This window comes from Myotis nattereri, assembly GCF_964212035.1.
Source record: "Myotis nattereri genome assembly, chromosome: 3".
Taxonomy (NCBI): Eukaryota; Metazoa; Chordata; class Mammalia; order Chiroptera; family Vespertilionidae; genus Myotis; species Myotis nattereri.
Genome location: NC_138077.1, coordinates 177158420 through 177182662, shown reverse-complemented (window position 1 = coordinate 177182662; position 24243 = coordinate 177158420). Strand labels below are relative to the sequence as shown.

The 24243-nt window shown below is 40.7% G+C and overlaps 1 protein-coding gene across 1 annotated transcript in view; it reads left to right on the top strand.

Moving 5' to 3' along the window:
• Positions 1-20050, top strand: part of PRKAA2 (protein kinase AMP-activated catalytic subunit alpha 2) — a 56467-nt gene extending 36417 nt beyond the window's left edge. The window contains exons 6-9 of the mRNA XM_081085591.1: positions 1084-1308; positions 11369-11873; positions 13536-13662; positions 18013-20050. Of these exons, the coding sequence (XP_080941717.1) occupies positions 1084-1308; positions 11369-11873; positions 13536-13662; positions 18013-18251 (1096 nt within the window). The 3' untranslated portion in view covers positions 18252-20050. The remainder of the gene's footprint in view (positions 1-1083; positions 1309-11368; positions 11874-13535; positions 13663-18012) is intronic.
• The last annotated feature ends 4193 nt before the right edge of the window (positions 20051-24243 follow it).

The following is a 24243-nucleotide window of genomic DNA, read 5'->3' as shown; positions in this document are numbered from 1 at the left end:
TATTACAAAGATAGTAGGTATAGGAATTTGGGCACTACAGCCAACAATATTAATGATGAATAGTAATTTTTATTGAAACGGATTATATCCTTTTTTTTAAAATCCTCACCCAAGGATATTTTCCCATTGATTTTTTTAGAGAGAGTGGAAGAGAGAGGAAAAGGACAGAGAAATATCAGTGCGAGAGAAACACATCGGATTGGTTGCCTCCTGCATGTGCCTCAACTAGGGCCTGGGCCGGGGAGGAGCCAACTAAGGTACGTGCCCTTGACCAGAATTGAACCCGGGACCCTTTGTTCCGCAGGCCGACACTCTATTCACGGAGCCAAACTAGCTAGGGCAGATTATATCCTTTTTAAAATTGGAATTGTAGAGATGTACTTTGTTACCTCAGACCCAGGTTTGAGTTTGGTAATGTGCTATTGGGGAATTTTAATACTGTATACAGGTGAGAGAAAAAACCTTCTAGGCATAGTTTTTCTGGAGCAGCGCTAATCTTAGTCCCATATGCTAGCAAGCGGTTAGAAAGAGAGTCATTGGGTACTCAAGATAATGTGATGCAGGACAAATCGTGTCAGAGACATTGCCGCAGAACTAGTTAGGCACTTTACTGTTTCACATATTCTTTAAAATAGGTGTGCCAGGAATGAAATTCTGTTACATACACATTTTCTTTCTTGTGATAGATTCATGGGAAAAAGATTTAGCCTATACATTATATAGTATTGTGGGTTTTTTCCACCAAGTTTATGGTTATCTACTTTGTTGTTTCTATTAAAAAATCAACCATAGAAAGTTTTATACTTTTTAATGAGTCAATTAATAAGTTCAGTGAAATGAGTTTGTGCCAAAAAAAAAAAAATAATACTATTTTCTTTTGGGAAACTTGAATAGTAATTGGTTAGACCAATTAATTATTTTTCATTGGTGTTGATTGTTGAAGAGTGGCCATGGACTTCAGTAAAGACCTTGAGAGCAATATTCACGGAGTCCATACTATGTGTAGGGCTATAGAGGCAGGGTGCCTGTAGGTGAGAAAGCGACGCTTGTACTTCAGGTTTGTGCTGTCATCTCTTTTCTTAGATTGTATGCAGGTCCTGAGGTTGACATCTGGAGCTGTGGTGTTATTCTGTATGCTCTTCTCTGTGGCACTCTCCCATTTGATGATGAGCACGTGCCTACGTTATTTAAGAAGATCCGAGGGGGTGTTTTTTATATCCCAGAATACCTCAATCGCTCTGTCGCAACTCTCCTGATGCATATGCTGCAGGTTGATCCCCTGAAACGAGCAACTATCAAAGACATAAGGTGAATCTATTTTTGTTATTGTTATGTACATATTCTAGTATTGAGAACAGTAGTACCACTAATTGAATGCCTTCTTTATCCTGAGCTCTATAATAGTTTATATAAATTTTACTTCTCTTAATACACAAATCTGATCATGGCACTCATCTTTTAAATATTTCAGATTGTTTCCCAAACTTTTTAGCTTAGGTAGCAAAGCATACTAGGCCCTTCATAGTAAGGCTCTCCTCACTTCTTCTAAAGCAGCGGTTTTCAACCTGTGGGTCGCGACCCCTTTGGCGGTCGAACGACCCTTTCACAGGGGTCGCCTAAGACCATCCTGCATATCAGATATTTACATTATGATTCATAACAGTAGCAACATTACAGTTATGAAGTAGCAACGAAAATAATTTTATGGTTAGGTCACAACATGAGGAACTGTATTTAAAGGGCTAGAAGGTTGAGAACCACTGTTCTAAAGTCTCATTTCCTACACTCACTACTACGCCCCTTGTACCAGTGCTTCAGCCACATTGAATGTCTCCTTGTTCCTCAAGTATATTTTATGCTTTCATGTCTTTGTTTATATGACCCCTTCTGCCTCTGATGCCTTTTCTGCCTTTTTTGACCTGATAGATTTTTGTTCATTCTTTAAAATGTTGCTCACATATGACCTCCCTTGAAACCACTTCTGATCTAGGCAATGTGAGTTGCTTCCACTTCTGTGCTTTCCTCATTTTGTTCATGCTTTTATTATTTCTTTCTCATTTTGTATGGAGCTTTTTTTCAGTGTATCTTTCTCTCTCTTAATTGTAACTAAATAAGGGTAGAGAGAGTGTCTTCCTCATCTTTGTATATGCTAGAATGTCTGGGATATAATATATGCTAAGAAAGTATTTGAATACATTTCTAATAGAAAAACAGGGTGAGACATGTATTTTGCATGTGGTTGATGAAATAAAGGATAAAAGTTTTGCTAAGATTTTGAATTAAAAAATAGCTGCTAGTGGCTTGCTATGAAGGATTTCTTGTGTGAGAAGCTTTGGAAAGTGCGGTTGCTGGTGTTACTGCAAATGGGACCTTGACTGGTATATAGTGCACACCAGCCAGGATGACTCATTGCCTCCTACTTTTACCTATCATGCCACGTGTCTTAGAGGTGTTTTGTTCTCACCTAACATTTTTTCAGGTATTTCTCAAAACGTTCTTTTGACATCTTTCCAGAATCTTTCTCCTCTTCATGAGCCGGAACGACTGTTCAGAGACCCATGACTCTTGGAACATTTAAATGATGGCTCAGGTGGTTGTTTCCTTGAAAGCAAGGACTGATGCTTTTGTATTCCTGTATTGTTTTCTTTCCCAGCCTTTACACAGTGTTCCAGGCCTCATGCATAAACATGAAAAGCTGTAAATTAGACCAGATTTAGATATGGAAATAAACTTAGCGGGGAAAAACCCTTTGGGTTCATAATTCTTTAGAATATATAGTTCAATTAATTGGTTTTTCCTTAGAAAGAAAATTAGATATATATATATTTGTATCTGTTCGTATCAGCACATTTAGAAGAATAAAGTATTGATTCTGTTATTTTAAAATAGAGGCTTTAGGAGAAAAATGTGAGTAAAAATCTACTTGGATGTAGGTGGTATAAAATAGTGGCATTCATTTCTGTACTTAAAATAATATAGCAACTTGAATTAGTAGTTTTCATCATTTTCTTATTTACTCAAATTCAGTTTTTTAATGTTCAGGAATTTTTTTTTTTAAGGGAGAGAGAAGGAGAGAGAGAGAGAGAGAGAGAGAGAGAGAGAGAGAGAGAGAGAGAGAGAGAGAGAATAGAGAGAAGAAAGAGAGAAGAAAGAGAAACCAATGTGAGAAAGAAACATCGATCTGTTGCACCCCCACATGCATGCACCCTGACCAGGTATCGAACCCACAACCTGGCATGTACCCACCCAACCAGAAATCAAACCTGCCACCTTTTGGTGTACAGATGACACTCTAACCAATTGAGTGAGATGACACTCTAACCAGCCAGGGCCATTTTTTGATTCTTGTATGTATGTGCCCTGACCGGGGATGGAACCCACAACCTTGCATATCGGGAGAACGCTACAACTAACTGAGCTACCTAGCCAGGGCCTGTTTGGAAATTCTTGATTCAATAAAATACAGTTCAACAGGCAAATAATTACTAATTATTGAATAGTTATTACATACCAGATATTTTGCTTAATGCTTGACATGTTTTTTTTTTTTTTAAAAAACAACACATGTTTGTTGTTGTTGTTGTTGTTGTTGTTTTAAATATATTTTATTGATTTTTTACAGAGAGGAAGGGAGAGAGATAGAGAGTTAGAAACATCGATGAGAGAGAAACATCGATCAGCTGCCTCCTGCACATCTCCTACTGGGGATATGCCCGCAACCCAGGTACATGCCCTTGACCGGAATCGAACCTGGGACCCTTCAGTCCGCAGGCCGACGCTTTATCCACTGAGCCAAACCGGTTTCGGCACTTGACATGTTTTATTACATTGACCCTTAATAGGTAGCTATTATTAATCTTATTTTACAGACCATAAAACTGTTACCCAATTTAGATATGTAATATAATTTCTTATCTTCTATTATTTCTTTCTAAAAAAAAGCTATCATTTTTATTACTAAGCACTTATTAGATGTTTATTACTATCATGATATAACAGTAAACACAGTGAATTCATTTTTGTCTTCATACTTCAAGTGTCTATTCATCATTTATTTATTCTGCATTTATTGACCATTTACTCTGTATTGGGTACTGGAGTATCCTATATAATAAAAGGGTAATGCTAATTGACTGCCCCGCCCTCATAGATGGCTCCCACAGCCAATAAGGAGGGAATATGTTAATTGAATGCCACGCCCTCAAAGATGGTGGCACCCACAACCACAAGATGGTGGTGCCCAGTCCCCTCAGCCCCACCAGGGTGGCAGGTACGCTGCAAGGCTGGGCCCTCCCCCAAGCGGGCCTGGCCACTCTGCGCACCTGCCACTGGAGTCCCCCAGTCCCCTCAGCCCCCCCAGCTGCCCAGCGCTGGCCCGAGGCGCAGGCAAGCCTCAGATGGCCAGTCACTATGAGGTGCACTGACCATCTCTTGGTCCCTCTCCCAGCTGGCAGGCTCCGATTGCCTAATGGTGAACAGGGAACCAGGGGTGGGTGGTGGCGGGGGGCGGGGGCGGCTGCAGGCAGCCGGGGAAGATGGCCCTGATCACAGGGCAGGCCTAGGGACCGTACCCGCGCACGAATTCATGCGCCCGGTCTCTAGTAGTTAAATAAGACATGGTCCCTTTTTCAAGGAGCTCCCAGTTTAGCGGGAAGAGTAAGAAGAAATCAACAACTATAGAAAAGTATGAGTGTTACAATAGAAAGATCTAGATGCTGTAGAGGTCACATCTTTGTATCCTCAGGGCCTGGCACATCACTATTTCTTATCACCACAACCATCATCATTTTTTTAAACTTTTCAATTCAATTTCTATGTCACAAGCAGAGTAATATGTACAGAATGCAAATTATATCCTGTCACCCATCTCTGCAAAAGCTTGGAGTGATTTTCATTAACCATAGGTTCAAATCCCCAAACCTTTTTTATATCCTACAGCTGTCATAACTTTCTGATATCTTTTACAACTCCAACCCATAACTCATGCTTTCATGATGGTGGTGTTAGTTTAGTTCCTTGGACATGGCAAAACTCTTCTTGTCTCAGAGTCTTTGCATGCTGTTTCTTTTGCTGGGAGTACCTATTCCTCTGCTCTTTGCTTAGGTGACTTCTAATCATTCTGATTTATGTCTATATATTACACAGAGTGGCTTCCCTAATCACCTGCCTCCTGTTCTGAAATATATTCCCTCATTTTACCTTGTGCTTTTTCACTCAGAATCTCTATCACAGGATTGTCATGTTTGTATATTTGTAACCATGTATTTATTAGTGTCCCAGTGCATGGATTCATGCACATTGAAAGGAAATTAATTAGAAGAAATATTTTAATATCACTGTTTGCCCTTTCTCTATAATTGAAGTGTCAACCAAATTCATGATAAAAAATGACAGATCAAAATACACGCATGCAATTGTCACCAGCGAGAGCTTTATATGTATCGCGCATGCCTGAGTCAACTTAGCCTTTAATATATATGAATAAACTTGCTTAATTAGACCTGCTTTCTGATTTAGCTAAACTTTTTCCAACCCAGTGAAGCACCCCAACTTCTCTTTCAGGTAATTGTCAGCAACACAGCAGTAAATATCAACATGAAGCAGATTATTATTGTAGATCACACAGGGGGAAAAAAGGGTAAAATATTTAACTGTAGCAGTGTTTGACTATATTCTGCACAGTGAGAAAACCTGAAGTCATTTTCAAGGTCCACTATTACTTCTTTTCAGTCAGGTCAAGTTTCTAAACTTTCTAAATCTCCATTGTCTTGCTAATGAAAAGAAAATAAGATTCTACCGAGTCTCCTATCTACCTACTGCAGGACTTCTGTGAGGATCAAATGAAATGAAGCCTTTGGGAAAAGGCTTCACAAACATTTGGTTGAACTGTAAAATGTTTGCACCTGGCTATAGAACAAGTCGGGTTCCTGGGCTGAAGAAACTCCAAGGAGGCTAGTCGCTAGGGAGAGGAAGCTGGGCATTGCTACGTGTTACCTGGCGCCCTCAGCGACCGTTTCTGAGCTGGGCTGGGCTGTGGGCCGCATTTTGCACCATGGGGTCTTGGCAGCGTTGACTGTGATTTGATGGAGTGTCACTCTGGGGTGGTGGCGGGGCCTGTGTTCCACTTGGGGGAAGCCGAGTGTTGGTTTGTCAGTGCCAGGTCCATTTATTTTTAAATGGCCAGTGCACGTCATGGCAGCTCCTGCATTGAGTGTCTGTGCCCTGGTGGTCATTGCTCATCATAGCTACTGGTTGGAGGGAAGGACAGACACTTAGCCTTTATATATATAGATTATTGTATTTGTTTAATCTTACCCAGGTAGAATATAATCTCTATGAGGTGAAGGAAGGTATCTTTTTGCCATACAATGTCCTTAGTAAATACTCATAAATGAATTAATCAGTTAATAGAAGGTATCCAGTCAAATATATATTGATTTGAGGTTAAGCTTTGAGAGTGCTCCATTCCCTCGTGTAGTAATGCTTACACAATCTTGAAGGAATAGTACATGCTAGATGAAAGGGAATGGGATATAGGACCTCATGTGCAAAGACCCGGAGTGTGAGAAAATAAGATTTAGGAGATTGGTTCTTGAACTTTTGGGTTTAGTAACTCTACACTCTTTTTTTATTTTTTAAAGCTCACATTTTATATATTTTTATTGATTTCAGGAAGGAAGGGAGAGGGAGAGAGAGAGATAGAAACATCAATGATGAGAAAGGATCATTGATTGGCTGCTTCCTGCACATCCCCCACTGGGGATTGAGCCCACAAACTAGGCATGTGCCTTGACTGGGAATCGAACTGTGACCTCCTGGTTCATAGGTCAACGCTCAGCTACTGAGCCACGCCTGCTGGGCACCCCTTTACACTCTTAAAGTTGAAGTCTCCAAAGAGTTGGTGTTTTTTTTTTTAATGCAGGTATGTCTGTCAATGTTTAACATATTAGAACTGAAAAATGAGAAATTTAAAAATTATTTAATTTACCTAAATAATAATGGACCTATACATGTTAACCTAATAACATCTTTTATGAAAAATAACCATATCTCCTCCTCCCCCCAAATGGTGACAGGAGTGGCATTATTTTACATTTTTCAAATACCCTCAATGTTTGACTTAATCAAAGACAGCAGCTAGGTTCTCATATCTACTTCTTCATTCACTCTGTTGCAGTATGTTGTATTAGTCTTAAGTCTACTGACTAAGTCTGACCTCACTCCTACAAGGGGTTGGAAAAGAGGAACATTTTAATAGCTTCCAGATAATTGTAGGTATTTTTCTTTGATATGAAACCAAAGCTTAACATGTTGGTTGCATTATCAAATTAGAAAACATCAATTAACTGTTGTACTTTATTATATTGAAATCCACTGTTTTATTTTGAATGCATTTGTGTCCATGTATAATCCTATATAATAAAGAGGTAATATGTAAATTAACCTTCACACCCTCACAAGATGGCTGCCTATGACCAGGCTGGTAGGGGGGTTAATGAAGGATGACCAAATGACTGAACAAACAGGCTGTGTGGGGCGACCAGGCTGGCAGGGGGGTTAGTGAGTGATGACCAAACGACTGAATAGCAGGCTGCGTGGGGCAACCAGGCCAGTAGGGGGGTTAGTGAGGGATGACCAAATGACTGAACAAGCAGGCTGGTGGGGCGACCAGGCTGGCGGGGGTGCTGTGAGGGGCAACCAGGCAGGCGGGGGGGGGGGGCAGTTGGGGGCGACCAAGCCAGCAGGGGGTGAGCAGTTAGGGGCAACCATGCTGGCAAAGGGGGGCAATTGGGGGCAATCAGGCCAGTATGTAGAGGCAGTGAGGGGTGTTCAGGCCAGCAGGGGGGTCAGTTAGGGGTGACCAGGCAGGCAGGCAGGTGAGCGATTAGGAGCCAGCAGTCCAGTATTGTGAGAGGGATATCTGACTGCTGGTTTAGGTCCGATCCCCGGGATCAGGCCAAAACCGGCAGTTGGACCTCCCCCAAGGGGTCCCAGATTGGAGAGGGTGCAGGCTGGGCTGAGGGGACCTCCCTTCCCATGCACGAATTTCGTGCACCGGGCCTCTAGTCTATAATAATAAAGGCGTAATATGCAAATCGACCGAATGGCCGAACAGTGGAATGACCATCCAGATGCCCTTCCACATGCCCTTCTGCATGACCTTCCGGACAAGGCTGGGGCTATGAGGGCCAAGGCAGCTGCCAGGGCTGTGAGGGCCGAGGCAGCTGGGGCTGCAAAGGTCTACTCTTGCATGAATTTCATTCATTGGGCCTCCAGTTCTGTAATATGGGGAATTGATCATTTGGAAAATATTGGGTTATTGAGTTAAAGGGATTTTCCAAATGGTGACATTTCATTATATAATATTATAAAAACTAGAGGCTTGGTGCATGAAATTCATGCACCTGGGCGGGGCGGGTCCCTCAGCCCAGTCTGCACCCTTTCACAGTTCAGGACCACTTGGCGGACATCCCTCTGCAGTCCAGGACCCCTCGCTCCTTACTGCCCTCCTGCTTGCTGCTCCTTAGCGCTCAGCTCGCTGCTCTTTAGTGCTGCCGCAGAGGTGGGAGAGGCTCGCCAGCCGTGAGCCCAGCTTCTGGCTGAGTGGTGCTCCCCCTGTGGGAGCACACTGACCACCAGGGGGCAGCTCCTGTGTTGAGTGTCTGCCCCCTGGTGGTCAGTGTGCATCATAGCGACTGGTCATTCTGCCGTAATGGTCGCTTAGGCTTTTATTATATAGACTAGAGGCCCCGTGCACAAAAATTTGTGCACTGGCAGGGGTGGGGGGTGTCTCTCAGCCCCACTTGTGCCCTCTCACAGTCTGGGACCCCTCGGGAGATAACGACCTGCTGGCTTAGGCCCACTCCTGGGTGGCAGAGGGCAGGCCCAATCCCTAGGTGCCTGCCCCGCAGCTCCTGGTCGGGCTCAGAGCAGGGCCGATTGGGGAGTTGGGGCGCCGCCCCCTGTCACACTCAAGGCAGGGTCAATGGGGAGGTTGCGGCACCACCCGGTCAAGCACAGAGCAGGGCGGATCAGGGGGTTGTGGTGCCACCCCTGTCACATACAGAGCCGGCCAATCAGGGGTTTGGGGAGCTCCCCCGTCACACACAGGGCAGGGCCCATCAGGGGGGTTGGGGCTCTGTACCCTGTCACACATAGAGCAGGGCCGATCAGGGGGTTGGGGAGCTCCCCTGTGTCATGCACAGAGCAGGGCCGATCAAGGGGTTGGGGAGCTCCCCCCTGTCACGCACAGAGCAGGGCCGATGGGGAGGTTTGGGCGCCGCCCCCTGTCACCCACAGAGCAGGGCCAATCAGGGGGTTGGGGCACTCCCCCTGTCACACTCAGGGCAGGGCAGATGGGGAGTTTGTGGCTCCACCCGGTCACACACAGAGCAGGGCCCATGGGGGGTTGGGGCGCCGCACCCTGTCACACACAGAGCAGGGCCGATCAGGGGTTTGGGGAGCTCCCCCCTATCAGGCATAGAGCAGGGCCGATCAGGGGATTGGGGCACCTTCCCCTGTCACGAACAGAGCAGGGTGGATAGGGAGGTTGCGGCTCCACCCCGTCACACACAGAGCAGGGCCCATGGGGGGTTGGGGCGCCGCACCCTGTAACACACAGAGCAGGGCTGATCAGGGGGTTGGGGAGCTCTCCCCTATCAGGCACAGAGCAGGGCCGATCAGGGGGTTGGGGCGCCTTCCCCTGTCACGAACAGAGCAGGGTGGATAGGGAGGTTGTGGCCCCACCCCCTGTCACACACAGAGCTGCAGGGCGATCAGGGGATTTGGGTGCTGCCCCCTGTCATGCTGCTCCATGGGCCAGGAGGCCTCGTGGCTCCACTGATCCCAGTGCTAGGAGGCCTCGCGGCTCTGCTTGACACAGGGGCAGTGAGGCCTCACTGCTCCGCTGATCCCGGTGCTAGGAGGCCTCGTTGCTCCGCTGATCCTGGTGCTGGGAGGCCTCACAGCTCCACTTGACACAGGCAGTGAGGCCTCGCTGCTCCGCTGATCCCCGTGCCAGGAAGCCTCACGGCTCCGCTGATCCTGGGTTTGGGAGGCTTTGTGGCTCCACTGATCCCAGGCCGGGAGGCCTCGCGGCTCTGCTGATCCAGGTGCTGGGAGGCCTTGCTGCTCTGCTGATCCCAGTGCTGGGAGGCCTCACGGCTCCGCTGATCCCAGTCCTGGGAGGCCTCGCTGCTCTGCTGATCCCGGTGCTGGGAGGCATATTACCCTTTTACTATATAGGATAGAGGCCTGGTGCATGGGTGGGGGCCGGCCTGTTTACCCTGAAGGGTGTCTTGGATCAGAGTGGGGGTCCCGCTTGGGTTCCTGGCCAGCCTGGGTGAGGGGATGATGGCTGTTGGCAGCTGGTCACACCCCCTTCAGGGTGGGAGTCCCCACTGGGGTGCCTGGCCAGCGTGGGTGAGGGGATGATGGCTGTTTGCAGCTGGTCACACTCCCTTCAGGGTGGGAGTCCCCACTGGGGTGCCTGGCCATTCTGGGTGAGGGGCTGAGGGCCGTTTTCAGGCTGGCGGGTGACTGAAGCTCCCAACCTCTCCTTTTTTCCTTTTTTTTAATTCTGGGATTTATTTACCTTCTATGGCTGTCACTGGAGCTGAGAGCCGGCTTTAGCTGTGAGACCTTGGCTGCTGAAAGCAGGTTTCTGGGCGTTGTTTACCTTCTGTATTTGAAACTTTGTTGCGACTCCACCTCTGAGATCCCGGCCGGCTGAAAGCAGGTTTCTGGGGTTTTGTTTAGCTTCTGTATTTGTAACAATGTTTCTTAGAGAGCAGCTCAGAGCCCAGCAGTGGCAGGCGGGGAATCTTGGCTTCCTCCGTCACTGGAGCAAGTAAGCCTCCTGTTCCTGTCAGTTGCCTGGCTGCCAGCCACCATCTTGGTTGGCAGTTAATTTGCATATCGCCCTGATTAGCCAATGGGAAGGGTAGCGAAGTTATGGCTAATTACCATGTTTCTCTTTTATTAGATAGGATTATCATTATCATCACTACAAAGTTATCAGAAAAGTCTTTAAGTATTGGGAAGTTTTCAAACTCGTGCACACAGATACAAAAACACAAAATTGTAAAATTTTGCTTGAGAGGTTGGATTTTATCATTGACATCAAATACTTCCAGTTGTCTCCTTCACAATGACAGGTTCATTTTGTTTATTTTTGAGAAAATGTCAGCCAAATACCAAGTCTGAATAACCATAGTTTTCTCAAGGGTAAGGTTAACTCAGCCAGGGTTACATAGCTAGTAAGTAACTAGGTATTTCTGATTCTGTTATATTGTGTTGCCCATGTCTAAATTTTTTGGGACTTGCCAAAGCATGTTCTTACAATAGTGTATTGTGGTGTTTTTCCTAGAGAGCATGAATGGTTTAAACAAGATTTGCCCAGTTACTTATTTCCTGAAGACCCCTCCTATGATGCTAACGTCATTGATGATGAGGCTGTGAAAGAAGTGTGTGAAAAATTTGAGTGTACGGAATCAGAAGTAATGAACAGTCTATATAGTGGCGACCCTCAAGACCAGCTTGCAGTGGCCTATCATCTTATTATTGACAATCGGAGAATAATGAACCAAGCCAGTGAGTTCTACCTCGCGTCTAGTCCCCCAACGGGTTCCTTTATGGATGATAGTGCCATGCATATTCCTCCAGGCCTGAAACCTCATCCAGAAAGGATGCCACCTCTTATAGCAGACAGCCCTAAAGCAAGATGTCCATTGGATGCACTGAATACAACTAAGCCCAAATCTTTGGCTGTAAAGAAAGCCAAGTGGCATCTTGGAATCCGAAGTCAAAGCAAACCATATGACATTATGGCTGAAGTTTACCGAGCTATGAAGCAGCTGGATTTTGAATGGAAGGTAGGAAATTGTATATTAAGATCATTTGTAGAAGCCATTTTTTTTGTGTGTGTGTGTGTAGTAAACTGCTCTCAACTGCTGAGTTGAGTACTGAGGTCAATTAAAGATTTGTTTCTTATTTAGATAGAAATGTAGTGGTCTTGATACTTCTGACTATAACTGCCATTCTTTGCAATAATATACCATGTGCATTCAAAACAACACAAATCTCTGTAAGGAAGAAGTATGTTGATGTTGGGGACCTACATATTTTGAATTACAAAATAGTATTTTTGGCAAAGAAACAAAAAGTAATCAACTTGAAATCACCTGAGAAAATAGTCCACCTGTTTCAGCATTCATTATATGCAGCGATTCTCAACCTGTGGGTCGCGACCCCTTTGGCAGTCGAACTACCCTTTCACAGGGGTCGCCTAAGACCATCCTGCATATCAGATATTTACATTACGATTCATAACAGTAGCAACATTACAGTTATGAAGTAGCAACGAAAATAATTTTATGGTTGGGTCACAACATGAGGAACTGTATTTAAAGGGCCAGAAGGTTGAGAACCACTGCATTATAGCAGTAAAAAGTCATATGTCTTCAAAGATGCTATGTTTTTACATTTCTCTCTCCACTTTTAGGCAGGGTTTCTCTTTGTCAGTATCAGTAGCAGCTAGTGGTCAATACGTAGTATACATCAGGATATATTTATTCAGTGAACAAATACTTTTCTCTGAGTTGAGAAAACCTCTCTTCCTTGGCTGGTGCTTTCAATCCTTAATTACGAAATATATTTTTACTCTCAGCCCACATTTTACTCTTTAAAAATGTAAGTGCTCAAATTCATTTCAATTCTATTTATTTGTTGGGAATAAAAGCATTTTTTTTTTTATTCCAGGTATTCCTTTAACGCTTGTTCCTTTTTTGAGGACTGTGAATGTATTTTTAAAGGTAGAAGAAAAACATTCAAACATACCATGTAAATATTCACTTGACATGTTTGAATATATCAGTCATTTTCATTTCATTCTTTGTATGTGAAAGGCATAGATAAAATATTTCCTTAAACCCATTTAAAACTCAGACCTCTCTTTTCTGAAGTAGTCATTAGTCAGTTAAAAAAGAGAGGTTAATATCTTTAAAATTCCTTACCAAAAACTTTTTGTAACTAATTTGATAGATGTTTTTGCAAACCCTGAATCTTCTTTATCTGAGCTGCAGTATTCTTATCTTCAGAGGCAGATAATATATTTCTTTTTCACAGGATTTTTTGTGATATTTAAATTTTGTGACAATACCTGTTAACAATGCCTGATACAAACCTGTAACACATTAGTTTCCCTTTATTTCTTCTATTCCATATTTATAGGTAAAAGTATTCAAGTTGAGGCTGGGCAGCCAAAATTTTCATTTTAAAGTGAGGCATATATAGAATGAAGGCTAGACTCTATAATCTCTGAGTTTCTTTTAATTTTAATTGCTGTAAACAGTATTGTTAGTGAGGATTAAAAATACTGAATTACCATGTAATATAAAAAGGGATCATCCGGGAATTTCTTCTCTATCCCACTTCTATCAGTGATTCTTCTTTATATTCTTTGCAATAAGAATAAGGAGATGTTTTATAGTTTGTTAATTTTAACATTTTTCCTTCACAAAGATTTCTTGTTTTAGGTAGTGAACGCATACCACCTTCGTGTCAGGAGAAGAAACCCAGTGACTGGCAATTATGTGAAAATGAGCTTACAGCTTTACCTGGTTGACAATAGAAGTTATCTTTTGGACTTTAAAAGCATTGATGGTAAGGAAGCTATGCAGGCATGAGTTCTGAGAAGATAAAACTTGGCACTAGTTGACAAGATGTTAAAATCATCTCAAAGGCATGGTGGGTAGGTCTTTTATACTGGTTTTTAAGTAATCTAGATTTAGCTAAAAATGTAAGTGAAATGAAGAAGATCAAAGACACATGGAATATCTCTAACCCAGCACCTCTCCAAAAGAAGTACTTCCTTGCCATAAAAAGTCATTTGACGTGTTGATTGTGGAGCAAAAACCAGGGAAGCAATTTTTAACTAAAATTAGCTGATGTTGTCAGGTTCTTTATCTCAGTCCCTCATTCATAATTTGTTACTGTTAGTGTTACAAAACCTAAATTTGCCCTTCATCAGCTTCTCTCACCCTGATTGGTCAAAATGACCAAATAGGCCTCTCTTGGGATTTAGGTTAGATTTCGGTGCCCATGGCCATCCAGGAGCCAAAGGAGCCAGGGAAGGAGGTCCTGTCCAGATATTCACTGTGTGCCAAGAGTCAACCTGGGTGGACCAAATGTGCTTATTTCATTCATAGGCCAAAGTAGAATAACAACGGAATAAACCCACGGTCAGGAACTGAATGGAACAGGAGAGTTTAGATACAGGAAGTTGATTTAAACAGAGCTTTTAAATTTTGTTTTTGAAATACCATCATCTATAGCAGTGTTTATATATCCCTAGACCACCTTTATAAAAATTACCCAGAATTCTTATTAAAATGCAGATTCTTGGGAACTGCCCCCAGACCTACTAATCCAGAATCTCTGGAGATGGGAAACTAGGAATCTGTTTTGTTGTTGTTGTTAATCCTTACCCAAGGATATTTTTCCTTATTTTATTTTTTAGAGAGAGTGGAAGGGAGGGGAAAAGACAGAGAGAACCATCCATGTGAGAGAGACACATCAATTGGTTGCTTCCTGCACACACCCTGACTGGGGCTGGGCATTGAGCCTGTAACCCAGGTACACTTGACTGGAATCGAACCCAGGATCCTTTAGTCTGAGGGCTGACACTCTATCCACTGAGCCAAACTGGCTAGGGTGGGAATCTGCATTTTTAAAAAGATTTTGAAAAATCTTTATTGTTGAAAGTATTACATATGTCTCCTTTTTTATCCCATTGACCCCTTATAGCCCACTCTCCACCCTCTATCCCAGGCCTTCACCACCCTATTGTCCATGTCCATGGTTTATACATATATGCATTCAAGTTCTTTGGTTGACCACTTCCCAACCCTCCACCACCCCCCACCCTCCCTCTGAGATTTGACAGTGTGTTTCATGCGTCTACGTCTCTAGATCTATTTTGTTCAACAGTTTATTTTGTTCATTAGATTCCACATAAGAGTGAGATTATGTGATACTGTCTTTCTGTGACTGGCTTAGTTTGCTTAGCATAATACTCTCAAGGTCCCTCCATGCTGTCTCAATGGGTAAGAGATCCTTCTTTTTTACTGCTGCATAGTATTCCATGGTTTAAATGTACCACAGCTTTTTTATCCACTTATCTACTGATGGGCACTTGGGCTATTTCCCAATCTTAGTTATTATAAATTGTGCTGCTATGAACATAGGGGTGCATACATTCTTTCTGATTGGTGTTTCAGTTTCTTAGGATATATTCCTAGAAGTGGGATCACTGGGTCAAATGGCAATTCCATATTTAATTTTTTGAGGAAACTCCATAATCTTTTCCATAATGACTGCACCAGTCTGTATTCATACCAGCAGTGTAGTAGGATTCCCTCTTCTCCACATCTTTGCCAGCACTTGTCATTTGTTTATTTGTTGATGATAGCCATTCTGACAGGTGTGAGGAGATATGTCATTGTCGTTTTAATAGACAATGGGCACATTTGGTCCACCGAGGTTTGTGTTTTTTCATATGTCTCTTGGCCATCCTTATGTTCTCATTGGAGAAAGGTCTATTTAGGTTTTTTGCCCTTGTGTGTGTGTGTGTGTGTGTGTGTGTGTGTGTGTGTGTGTGTGTTACCATCATTGAAACTAATGAAATAATGGGAAATAAAACACTGGATAGTTTTGGTCTTTCAAATTAGGAAGCACTGTACTTTAAAATATAATATTGATGACTGCTTTGAGAAAACAATATAGTATTTTTTTAATCTTTATTGTTGAAAGTATTACCTATGTCCTCCTTTTCCCCCTTTGACCTCTCCCACTCTGCCCTCACCCCCCATCCCAGGCCTTCACCACCCTATTGTCTGTGTCCATGGATTATGCATATATGGATATGATTCATTAGTTGATCTCTTCCTACCCGCCCCCTCCCCTGCCTTCCTTCTGAGGTTTGAGTCTGTTCGATACTTCTGTCTTAGGGTCTGTTTTTGTAAATTGCAATAGCTATTGTAAATTATGCTACTACCTTTTTGCCCATTTTTTAATTGGATTGTTTGTCTTCCTTTTGTTAAGTTGTATAAGAGTTCCTTGTATATTTTGGATATTAACACTTTATTAAATGTATGTCAAATATGTTCTCCCTTTTCATTTTGTTGATGGTTTCTTTTGCTGTGCAGAAGCTGTTTATTTTGATGTAGTCCCATTTGTTTACTTTCTCCTTAGTTTCCTTTGCCCTAGGTTCTAGGAGATGTATCTGCAAACATATTGCTATGAGAGAGATCTGAGATTTTGCTGCCTATGGTTTCTTCTAGGATTTTTATGGTTTCACGTCTTATATTTAAGTCTTTTATCCATTTTGACTCTATTCTTGTGTATGGTGTAAGTTGGTGATCTAGTTTCATTTTTTTTGCATGTATCTGTCCAATTTTCCCAGCACCATTTATTGAAGAGACTGTCTTGACTCCATTGTATGCTCTTGCCTCCTTTGTCAGAAATTAATTGAGTGCAATGGCTTGGGTGGATTTTTGGGGTCTCTGTTTTGTTCCATTGATCTATATGTCTGTTCTTGTACCAGTACCAGGATGTTTTGAATACAGTGGCTTTGTAATTTAAGTTGATACTGAGTATTGTGATCCCTTCAACTTTGTTCTTCTTAAGATTTCTGTGTCTATTCAGGGTCTTTTTTGGTTCCATATAAATTTTTGGAGTATTTGTTTTAGATCTGTGAAATATGCCATTGGTAATTTAATAGGGATTACATTGAATCTGTAGATTGCTTTGGATAGTACAGACATTTTTTAAATGTTGATTCTGCCAATCCATGAATATGGTATGTTCTTCCACTTGTTTGTATCTTCCTCCATCTCTTTTTTTTAACGTCCTGTAGTTTTCCGAGTATAAGTTTTTTTTTACCTCCTTGGTTAAGTTTATTCCTAAGCATTTTAATTTTTGTTGCTATGGTAAATGGATTGTTTATTTTGATTCTCTTTCTGAGAATTCATTATTGGTGTATAAAAGTGCCATTGATTTCTGGTGTTAATTTTGTATCCTGCTACATTGTTGAATTCCTTTTTTAAACCTAGTAGTTTTTTGGTGGAGTCTCTAGGGTTTTCTTTGTACGATATCATGTCATTCTTTCCAATTTGGATGCCTTTTATGTTTTCTTCTTGTCTGATCGCTGTGGCTAGCACTTCCAGTACTATGTTGAATAAGAGTGGTGAAAGTGGGCATCCCTATCTTGTTCCTGTTCTTAGGGGAAATGGGTTTAGTTTTTGCCCATAAAGTATGATGTTGTCTGTAGGTTTGTCATATATGGCCTTTATTGAGTTATGATCCCTCTATTCCCACTTTGATGAGAGTTTTTTTTTTTAAATCAGAAATGGTGTTACATTTTGTCAATAGCTTTTTCTGCATCTATTGATTATGATCATGTGATTTTTGTCTTTCAGTTTGTTTATGTGATGTATCACATTTATTGATTTGCGAATATTATACCTGCCTTGCATCCCTGGAATAAATCCTACTTGGTCATGGTGTATAATCTTCATTTTTAAAAAGATTTTCCTCACCCCCCACCCCAAGGAGTTTCATTGTGTACCAAATGTTCACAGAACCACTATGTAATGGTTACTTTTATCTTAGTGATTTTTTGTTGATACACCACAAGAAAATCCTTCAGGATGTGCTTTATTCACATGCAAGTATATAGTTTGATTTCAAGGTTAATGCCGAATCCTTGCTGAGAAGGATGTAGGGGGTCACATTTTGACTGTATGGAAGTGTTGTGATTAATTAGTCATGTCTGTTATGTTTGTTGGGGAGGGAAGAGGTCACCTGCTCCTAAAACACTGAAATATGACATTTATTATTTAGTCTCCTTTGCCCAGATGTGTTTACTTACTTAATTCTCTGATAGCATCTTCATAAGAAGGGCTGGGGCAAATATACCTTTCTGATAAATTGCTCTGCTTTGGTCCATTTCAGATGAAGTGATGGAGCAGAGGTCTGGTTCTTCGACACCTCAGCGTTCTTCTTCTACTGCCGGCTTACATAGACCCAGATCAAGTTTTGATTCTGTGACTGCTGAGAGCTATTCACTGTCGGGCTCCCTCACTGGCTCCTTGACTGGAAGCACACTGTCCTCAGTTACACCTCGCCTGGGCAGCCACACCATGGATTTTTTTGAAATGTGTGCCAGTCTGATCACTACTTTAGCTCGTTGATGATTTTCCCCTAGTTTATATCTTTCTGTTGTTGCACTGTGAAATCACATGTATTCTTTAAATTATTATTTTACTTATGTGTACACATACTCTAAAATGCTGATTGACAGACATGAATATTGCCAGGGGACACTCAATGCCATTGAAATTATGAAAACAAAAGTCTGACATTTTATTTATCTGTAGAAATCTGTAATTGTACTATGATAAATTCATATAGGCAGTATCATTAGTAGATGAACACTGATGAAGATCATTAATTAAAATTGTGAATTCATTACAGATGATTAATACACCTTCACTGGTGAACAATCTCAGTCAGAGGGTGGTTTGGCAGCACCTCCTTGCTTTACTCTTTGGTGTAGGTAAATCCAGTTACTACCTAAAAATTTCAGCAAACTTTAAGCTATGTTTATGCTCCCAATTCTTTTCTTTTTTTCAATCCTCATCCAAGGAGTGAGGATATTTTTTCCATTGATCCCTTAGAGCAGTGATGGCGAAGCTATGACACGCGTGTCAGAGGTGACACGTGAACTCATTTTTTTGGTTGATTTTTCTTTGTTAAATGGCATTTAAATATATAAAATAAATATCAAAAATATAAATCTTTGTTTTACTATGGTTGCAAATATCAAAAGATTTCTATATGTGACACGGCACCAGAGTTAAGTTAGGATTTTTCAAAATGCTGACACGCCGAGCTCAAAAGGTTCACCATCACTGCCTTAGAGAGAGTGGAAGTGAGAAGGGGAAAGAGAGAAACATAGATGTGAGGGAGACACATCGCTGGGTTGCCTCCTGCACATGCTCTGACCAGAGGTGGGGAACAATCTGGGAACCCAAGTACCTGCCCTTGATCCGGAATCAAGTTCCCAACTCTCTGTTGTGCAGTTTGACTGACGCTCTGACTACTGAGCACACCAGCCAGGGCTGCACCATTCTTTTTGCACATAATTGAAAAATAAAACCACCATTAGTAAAATACTATTTAAATATTGAAATCTTAAAATTTCAGAAGCTAAGTTCTAGGAATTTTTGCCTCGTATTTAACAGAAAGGCTGTGGTCCTGAAACAGTAACCATGATTTCCTGGTTTCTTAACAACAACCTTAACCAACTAGAGGTTTTATCTTGAGACTAGAGGCCCAGTGCATGAATTTCGTGCACTGCTAGGGTCCCTAGCGGCTGCCGGCTGGGGCCTCCCTCTCTTCCCCTGGCCGGCCCCGCCCGCTGGTCAAACTCCCACACGACCTCCCGGCCAAGGGGACAATTTGCATACTACACTTTTATTATATGGGATTTCCATGAATAATATACTTATTTTAAGAACCTTCAAGGTTCTACTCCATATTGGAACATCTTGAATTGCAACAACTTTTGTCATAAACTTATATCATTTAAAACAGGCCTTTAAAACCTACCCTTCTCAAATTCTTTTTGGCTTTATTTTTGTATTTTACTAAGCATGATAAAACTGACAGTTACATGAAACAAAGGAAAATCAGTTCCTTAAAAGAGAACTTTTATCTTTGATCTCTTATTATGTGTGGTGGTAGGGTGTGTGTGTGTTACATCCCACATGTTAATTCTTCAGGGGAAGTTTATCATTGCAGCCACCCTCTTCTTCACTTTTCCTGGTCACCATTGTCTTTGTTTATTGTATGATCCTTAGTGGCTGATTGGTTTAGCCTTTTACATCCAATTTGAAAACACTGTTCTGGCCTTAAGGGCTTTTATGTAATTCCAGAACTTGATAGGCTGTGACCCTCACTGTTGAACTTTTTAGGGCAGGGAAGCCTTAAACATTAAAAAAAAAAATCTCTTGTATAAATATATGTGTTGTTTACATATATACATGTATGTATTCACACACCAATGCTTTTTAAAGGAAACCCAAACAGGTTTTTGTTTGTTTGTTTGTTTTGTCCAGGTTGTGTTTTTATTTTTTTTTTTTAATCTTAAAAAAAACACACACATACACAGCAGGATAGATAATAGCTTATTAATTATATTTTGCTTTAGTAAAAGTATTTAATTTTAAAATTATGTATAATTTACCTAATTTGTATTTATTCGTTTTCTACAGCATATTGTGATTAACAATCTCATTCACCTGATTTACCCTAGACAGAATTAAGCTCTTGAAAACAAAAAGTGACTAAGCCTTGACAGGTTTCTCTTTGCCAAAAGTAATGCTTCCTACCAGAAGCAAATGAGAATGTTAGACCAAATTTCTTCCGTGTCAGTGGAAGACAAGCATGTCTACCTTTAAACAGTTTTGAGTCAGGAGTGTGCAGTGTTACATCACATTGTTTTGTAGAACTTTTAAAAATTCCTGTTAAGTAACTTTTTAAGTCTGACTTAATATCAAAATAAAAGGAACCCTTGCTGGGAAAGAGGGTGGGGTTGCAGTCAAGAAGTTTTAAGTGTAAGCCCTTGAAAGGTTGCCACCTAGTGGCACAAAAGGGTGCTTTTTTTGATTATTTTTATAGGGATAAGCAGTATTCCTATTGTGTTAGTCTGATGTGCATTGTAGATAATTTTGGCCTCTCCAAGTGTGTAAATACCACTTTTTGGAAAAGCAAGGCCACCTCATAACCTGTGCCTAACTATCAATGGGATGACCTTAGAAATAAGGAACTAATCTGACTCCTTATCCTCAGTGACAAAATCCCTAATAATTTTGTAGGTGGAGAAACAACAGGAAGGAACTTAGTGGTATTTTATTTTTGTTAGTCTTAATAAATCATATATGAGAAACTCATATCAAAACTACTTTATATGGATGATTATCATATTTTTTGAGAGTTAAAAAAATTTAATATTTTCTCATTCTTGCCAATATTCACGAATATCTATAATTTGGTAGTTACCTGTTGAATTTAGGAGAACCAAGGATCACAGTTTGGTTTTGTATGTTTAAGTTTTTAAAGCACAGCTATTCTGTGAATCTAAAATTGTTTTGTGGAGAGAAGATTCCATGAGGCTTAGTCCAAGATAACGGGCTAGAACAGTGGTTCTCAACCTGTGGGTCGTGACCCCTTTGGGGGTCGAACGACCCTTTCACAGGGGTTGCTTAAGACCATCAGAAAACACATATATAATTACAATGTTTTAGTGATTAATCACTATGCTTTAATTATGCTCAATTTGTAACAATGAAAATACATCCTGAATATCAGATATTTACATTATGATTCATAACAGTAGCAAAATTACAGTTATGAAGTAGCGACGAAAATAATTTTATGGTTGGGGGTCACCACAACATGAGGAACTGTATTAAAGGGTCGCAACATTAGGAAGGTTGAGAACCACTGGGCTAGAACATTGTCAAAGGAGGCTTTCTGTTGCTAATGAACAGAGAAGGAAACAATCAGTACTAAATCCCCACATTTCAGTCTTATATACTGGTTAATTGTGGATGTGGTTTGTGGTAGGCAGATCTGTGGTAGGAACAATTGTTTCCAGTTAAAATTCTAGCAGAGAGCTTCTATTGTTAGGTTATAGATAAAGGCTTAGCTATGTCATGGAAATGGACTCCATAGGATTCTAGAATAGCATTTCCCAAATAGTATCCTGCGAGATGCTCTGCAGAACGATTCAATTCGAACAAGTTTGGAAAATGTTACCTGCTACTCTCCTGCTTGAAGGTGACAGTAGATGAGAGTGTTAAAGGCTTTAATGCCCTGTGGAAAAAAGGCAACCCTTTAACTTTGTTTACCCTCTTTGCCTGAATTAATGTAACCATGATTTTTCAACTTACTAACCCATGGATAAAGCAAATTTGGAAAATACTATTTTAGGAAAATTATTGTCTCTTCTTAGTTAAGAATAAAGATCCCTTTTTCCTTATTCATTGCTGGAGAGAATCTGGTTCAAAATCAGAATAATTTCATTTTAACCTGTGGGCATAGTCACCTTGAGCTGCACTAAATAGCACCTTGATTTTTATAGCACCTTAATTTTCTTAATCAGGTCGTGGTATTATTTGGGAGCAATGTATTCTTTTTTGTGTGTGCTGAATGGGTAACTGAAAAATCTTGAACCAGATTACTTGTAAAAAAAGTACTAAGACTAGGGACGAATGCTATGGCTCTATGGATAATGAGCCAGTATCATTGATTCTTCCATTCAAAATATGGATGTAGTGAGTGAACATTTTCTAAATATTTAGATGTAATTCCCATTATCCTTTAATGTAGGAATAAAGAACATCTCAAATTGAATTTATAGGGAGGGAGGGAGGCAATCTACAGTTTAACATTTTTTAAAAAATTGTTTTTAGAGAGAGAAACATTGATTTATTCCACTTATGACTTTTTGTATGTGCCCTCACCTGGGGTCGAACCGACAATTTTGGTGTATCAGGATGACGCCCTAAACAACTGAGTTACCAGCCAGGGCTCAGTCAAAAAATTTTTAAGAGACAGTTTTGTAAACTCTAGCATTTGCATTCCTTGATACTAGCTATTATATAGAGAATCCAGGAGCCTAAATTAAATCAGAAATGATCACATTTCTATGTCAGGGAACTGTCTGTATGTTGCTGCTTTCTCTTATTCCCTTGCCAGTTGGTACTCAGGGAATAGAAATTGATTTTTAGTATTTGATGAGACATAAGTGAGGAAATAATCATAGACAACTGTTACAGGTTTTTTGACTGTGGAATTATCTGTAACCTCTATTATTGTGCAGCATACTGAGTTAATGTAAGAACCACACCTTCCGTTTGTAAAATATAAAAGCTTGGAACGTGTCTACCACAGACACTGCCTCTTGTCTGTTCACTGGTTAATAATTGAAATCCTATCAATGGTTGTGAAATCTCAATATCTAAATGCTAGACATGTTCACAGTTTTGGCTATTTTTGTTTTTTTCGAAGACCCCTACCTTTTCAATCTGGTGTTTCTTTACTTGTGGTTTTACTGTATCCTATTACTTTGTGGCCTTTTAAATAAGGAATATAATTTATTTTAATAATAGTTCTCAGAGATTCTATTTTGTTAGAAATTCTGGATGAGGGATATGTGCAATCTATTGGTAAGACACATCCTATGTTGTAATTCATTTTTGTAACCTAAAGATAACAAAAGGTAACCTGAGGTATCTTTGAGCTTTAAAGTTCTGTCTTCTCATATGATTTGCGTTAGTGTCCACATTTTATATATTTAGAGTTTTTATACTAGTGAAAATGTTCTGTATATGTTTGGTGAAGCCTTTTGATGTTATATATTGGAATATTTTTTCTAAATGCAGTTATCCTCTGGAATACAAATGGCAGAAAACCAAACATGTTAAAATGTCATGTGCACTTGACAGAAGCAAACCATGGCTGATTTGAGGTGATGGAAGTGCTCCATACATTTTATAGTGTTTTTTAGATCCATATCTATTAACTTAGTTAACATTTTCTGTAACCTTGCCAGGTGCCCACTTTCCAGGTGAGGAAGCAGGCTCAGAAAGCTCTTCATAAAGATCCATGCCGTACATGTATCAGCAATGATCACTGCCCTTTATATGCCTCCTTCCTGGCAGGGGGAGGAAGGGTGGAAGTGGGGGAGGATGGAGAGAACAGTCACTGAAACATCGGAGTTGAGTAATAAAAATAAACACAGGTGTTTTGCTTTCAAGTCTTAGAGTGACATAGTCTTAACTGTTTCTTAGTTTAATTATTTGAACCAGTTGATTGCACTAACTAGATGTAATTATCTAAAATATTTAGATGAGCATATAGATTTTTACAAGTAAGTCTGAGTTATTGGGGGTGATTAAAATATACTGAAGGAACTTTTTTAGCATATGCTTCTCCCTTTAATTTGCATGGTTCTTATCATACAATCTTTTTAAAAAGTAAAATTAGCTCCAGCCCCTATCCTAAATTATAGTTTTTAAACTATTATCTGATTTAGGCATACCTAAATTTCATTTACAGAAGGATAATTTTTCATTTTGTATGCATATTAGATGATAAGACACTTTTCATAGAGTA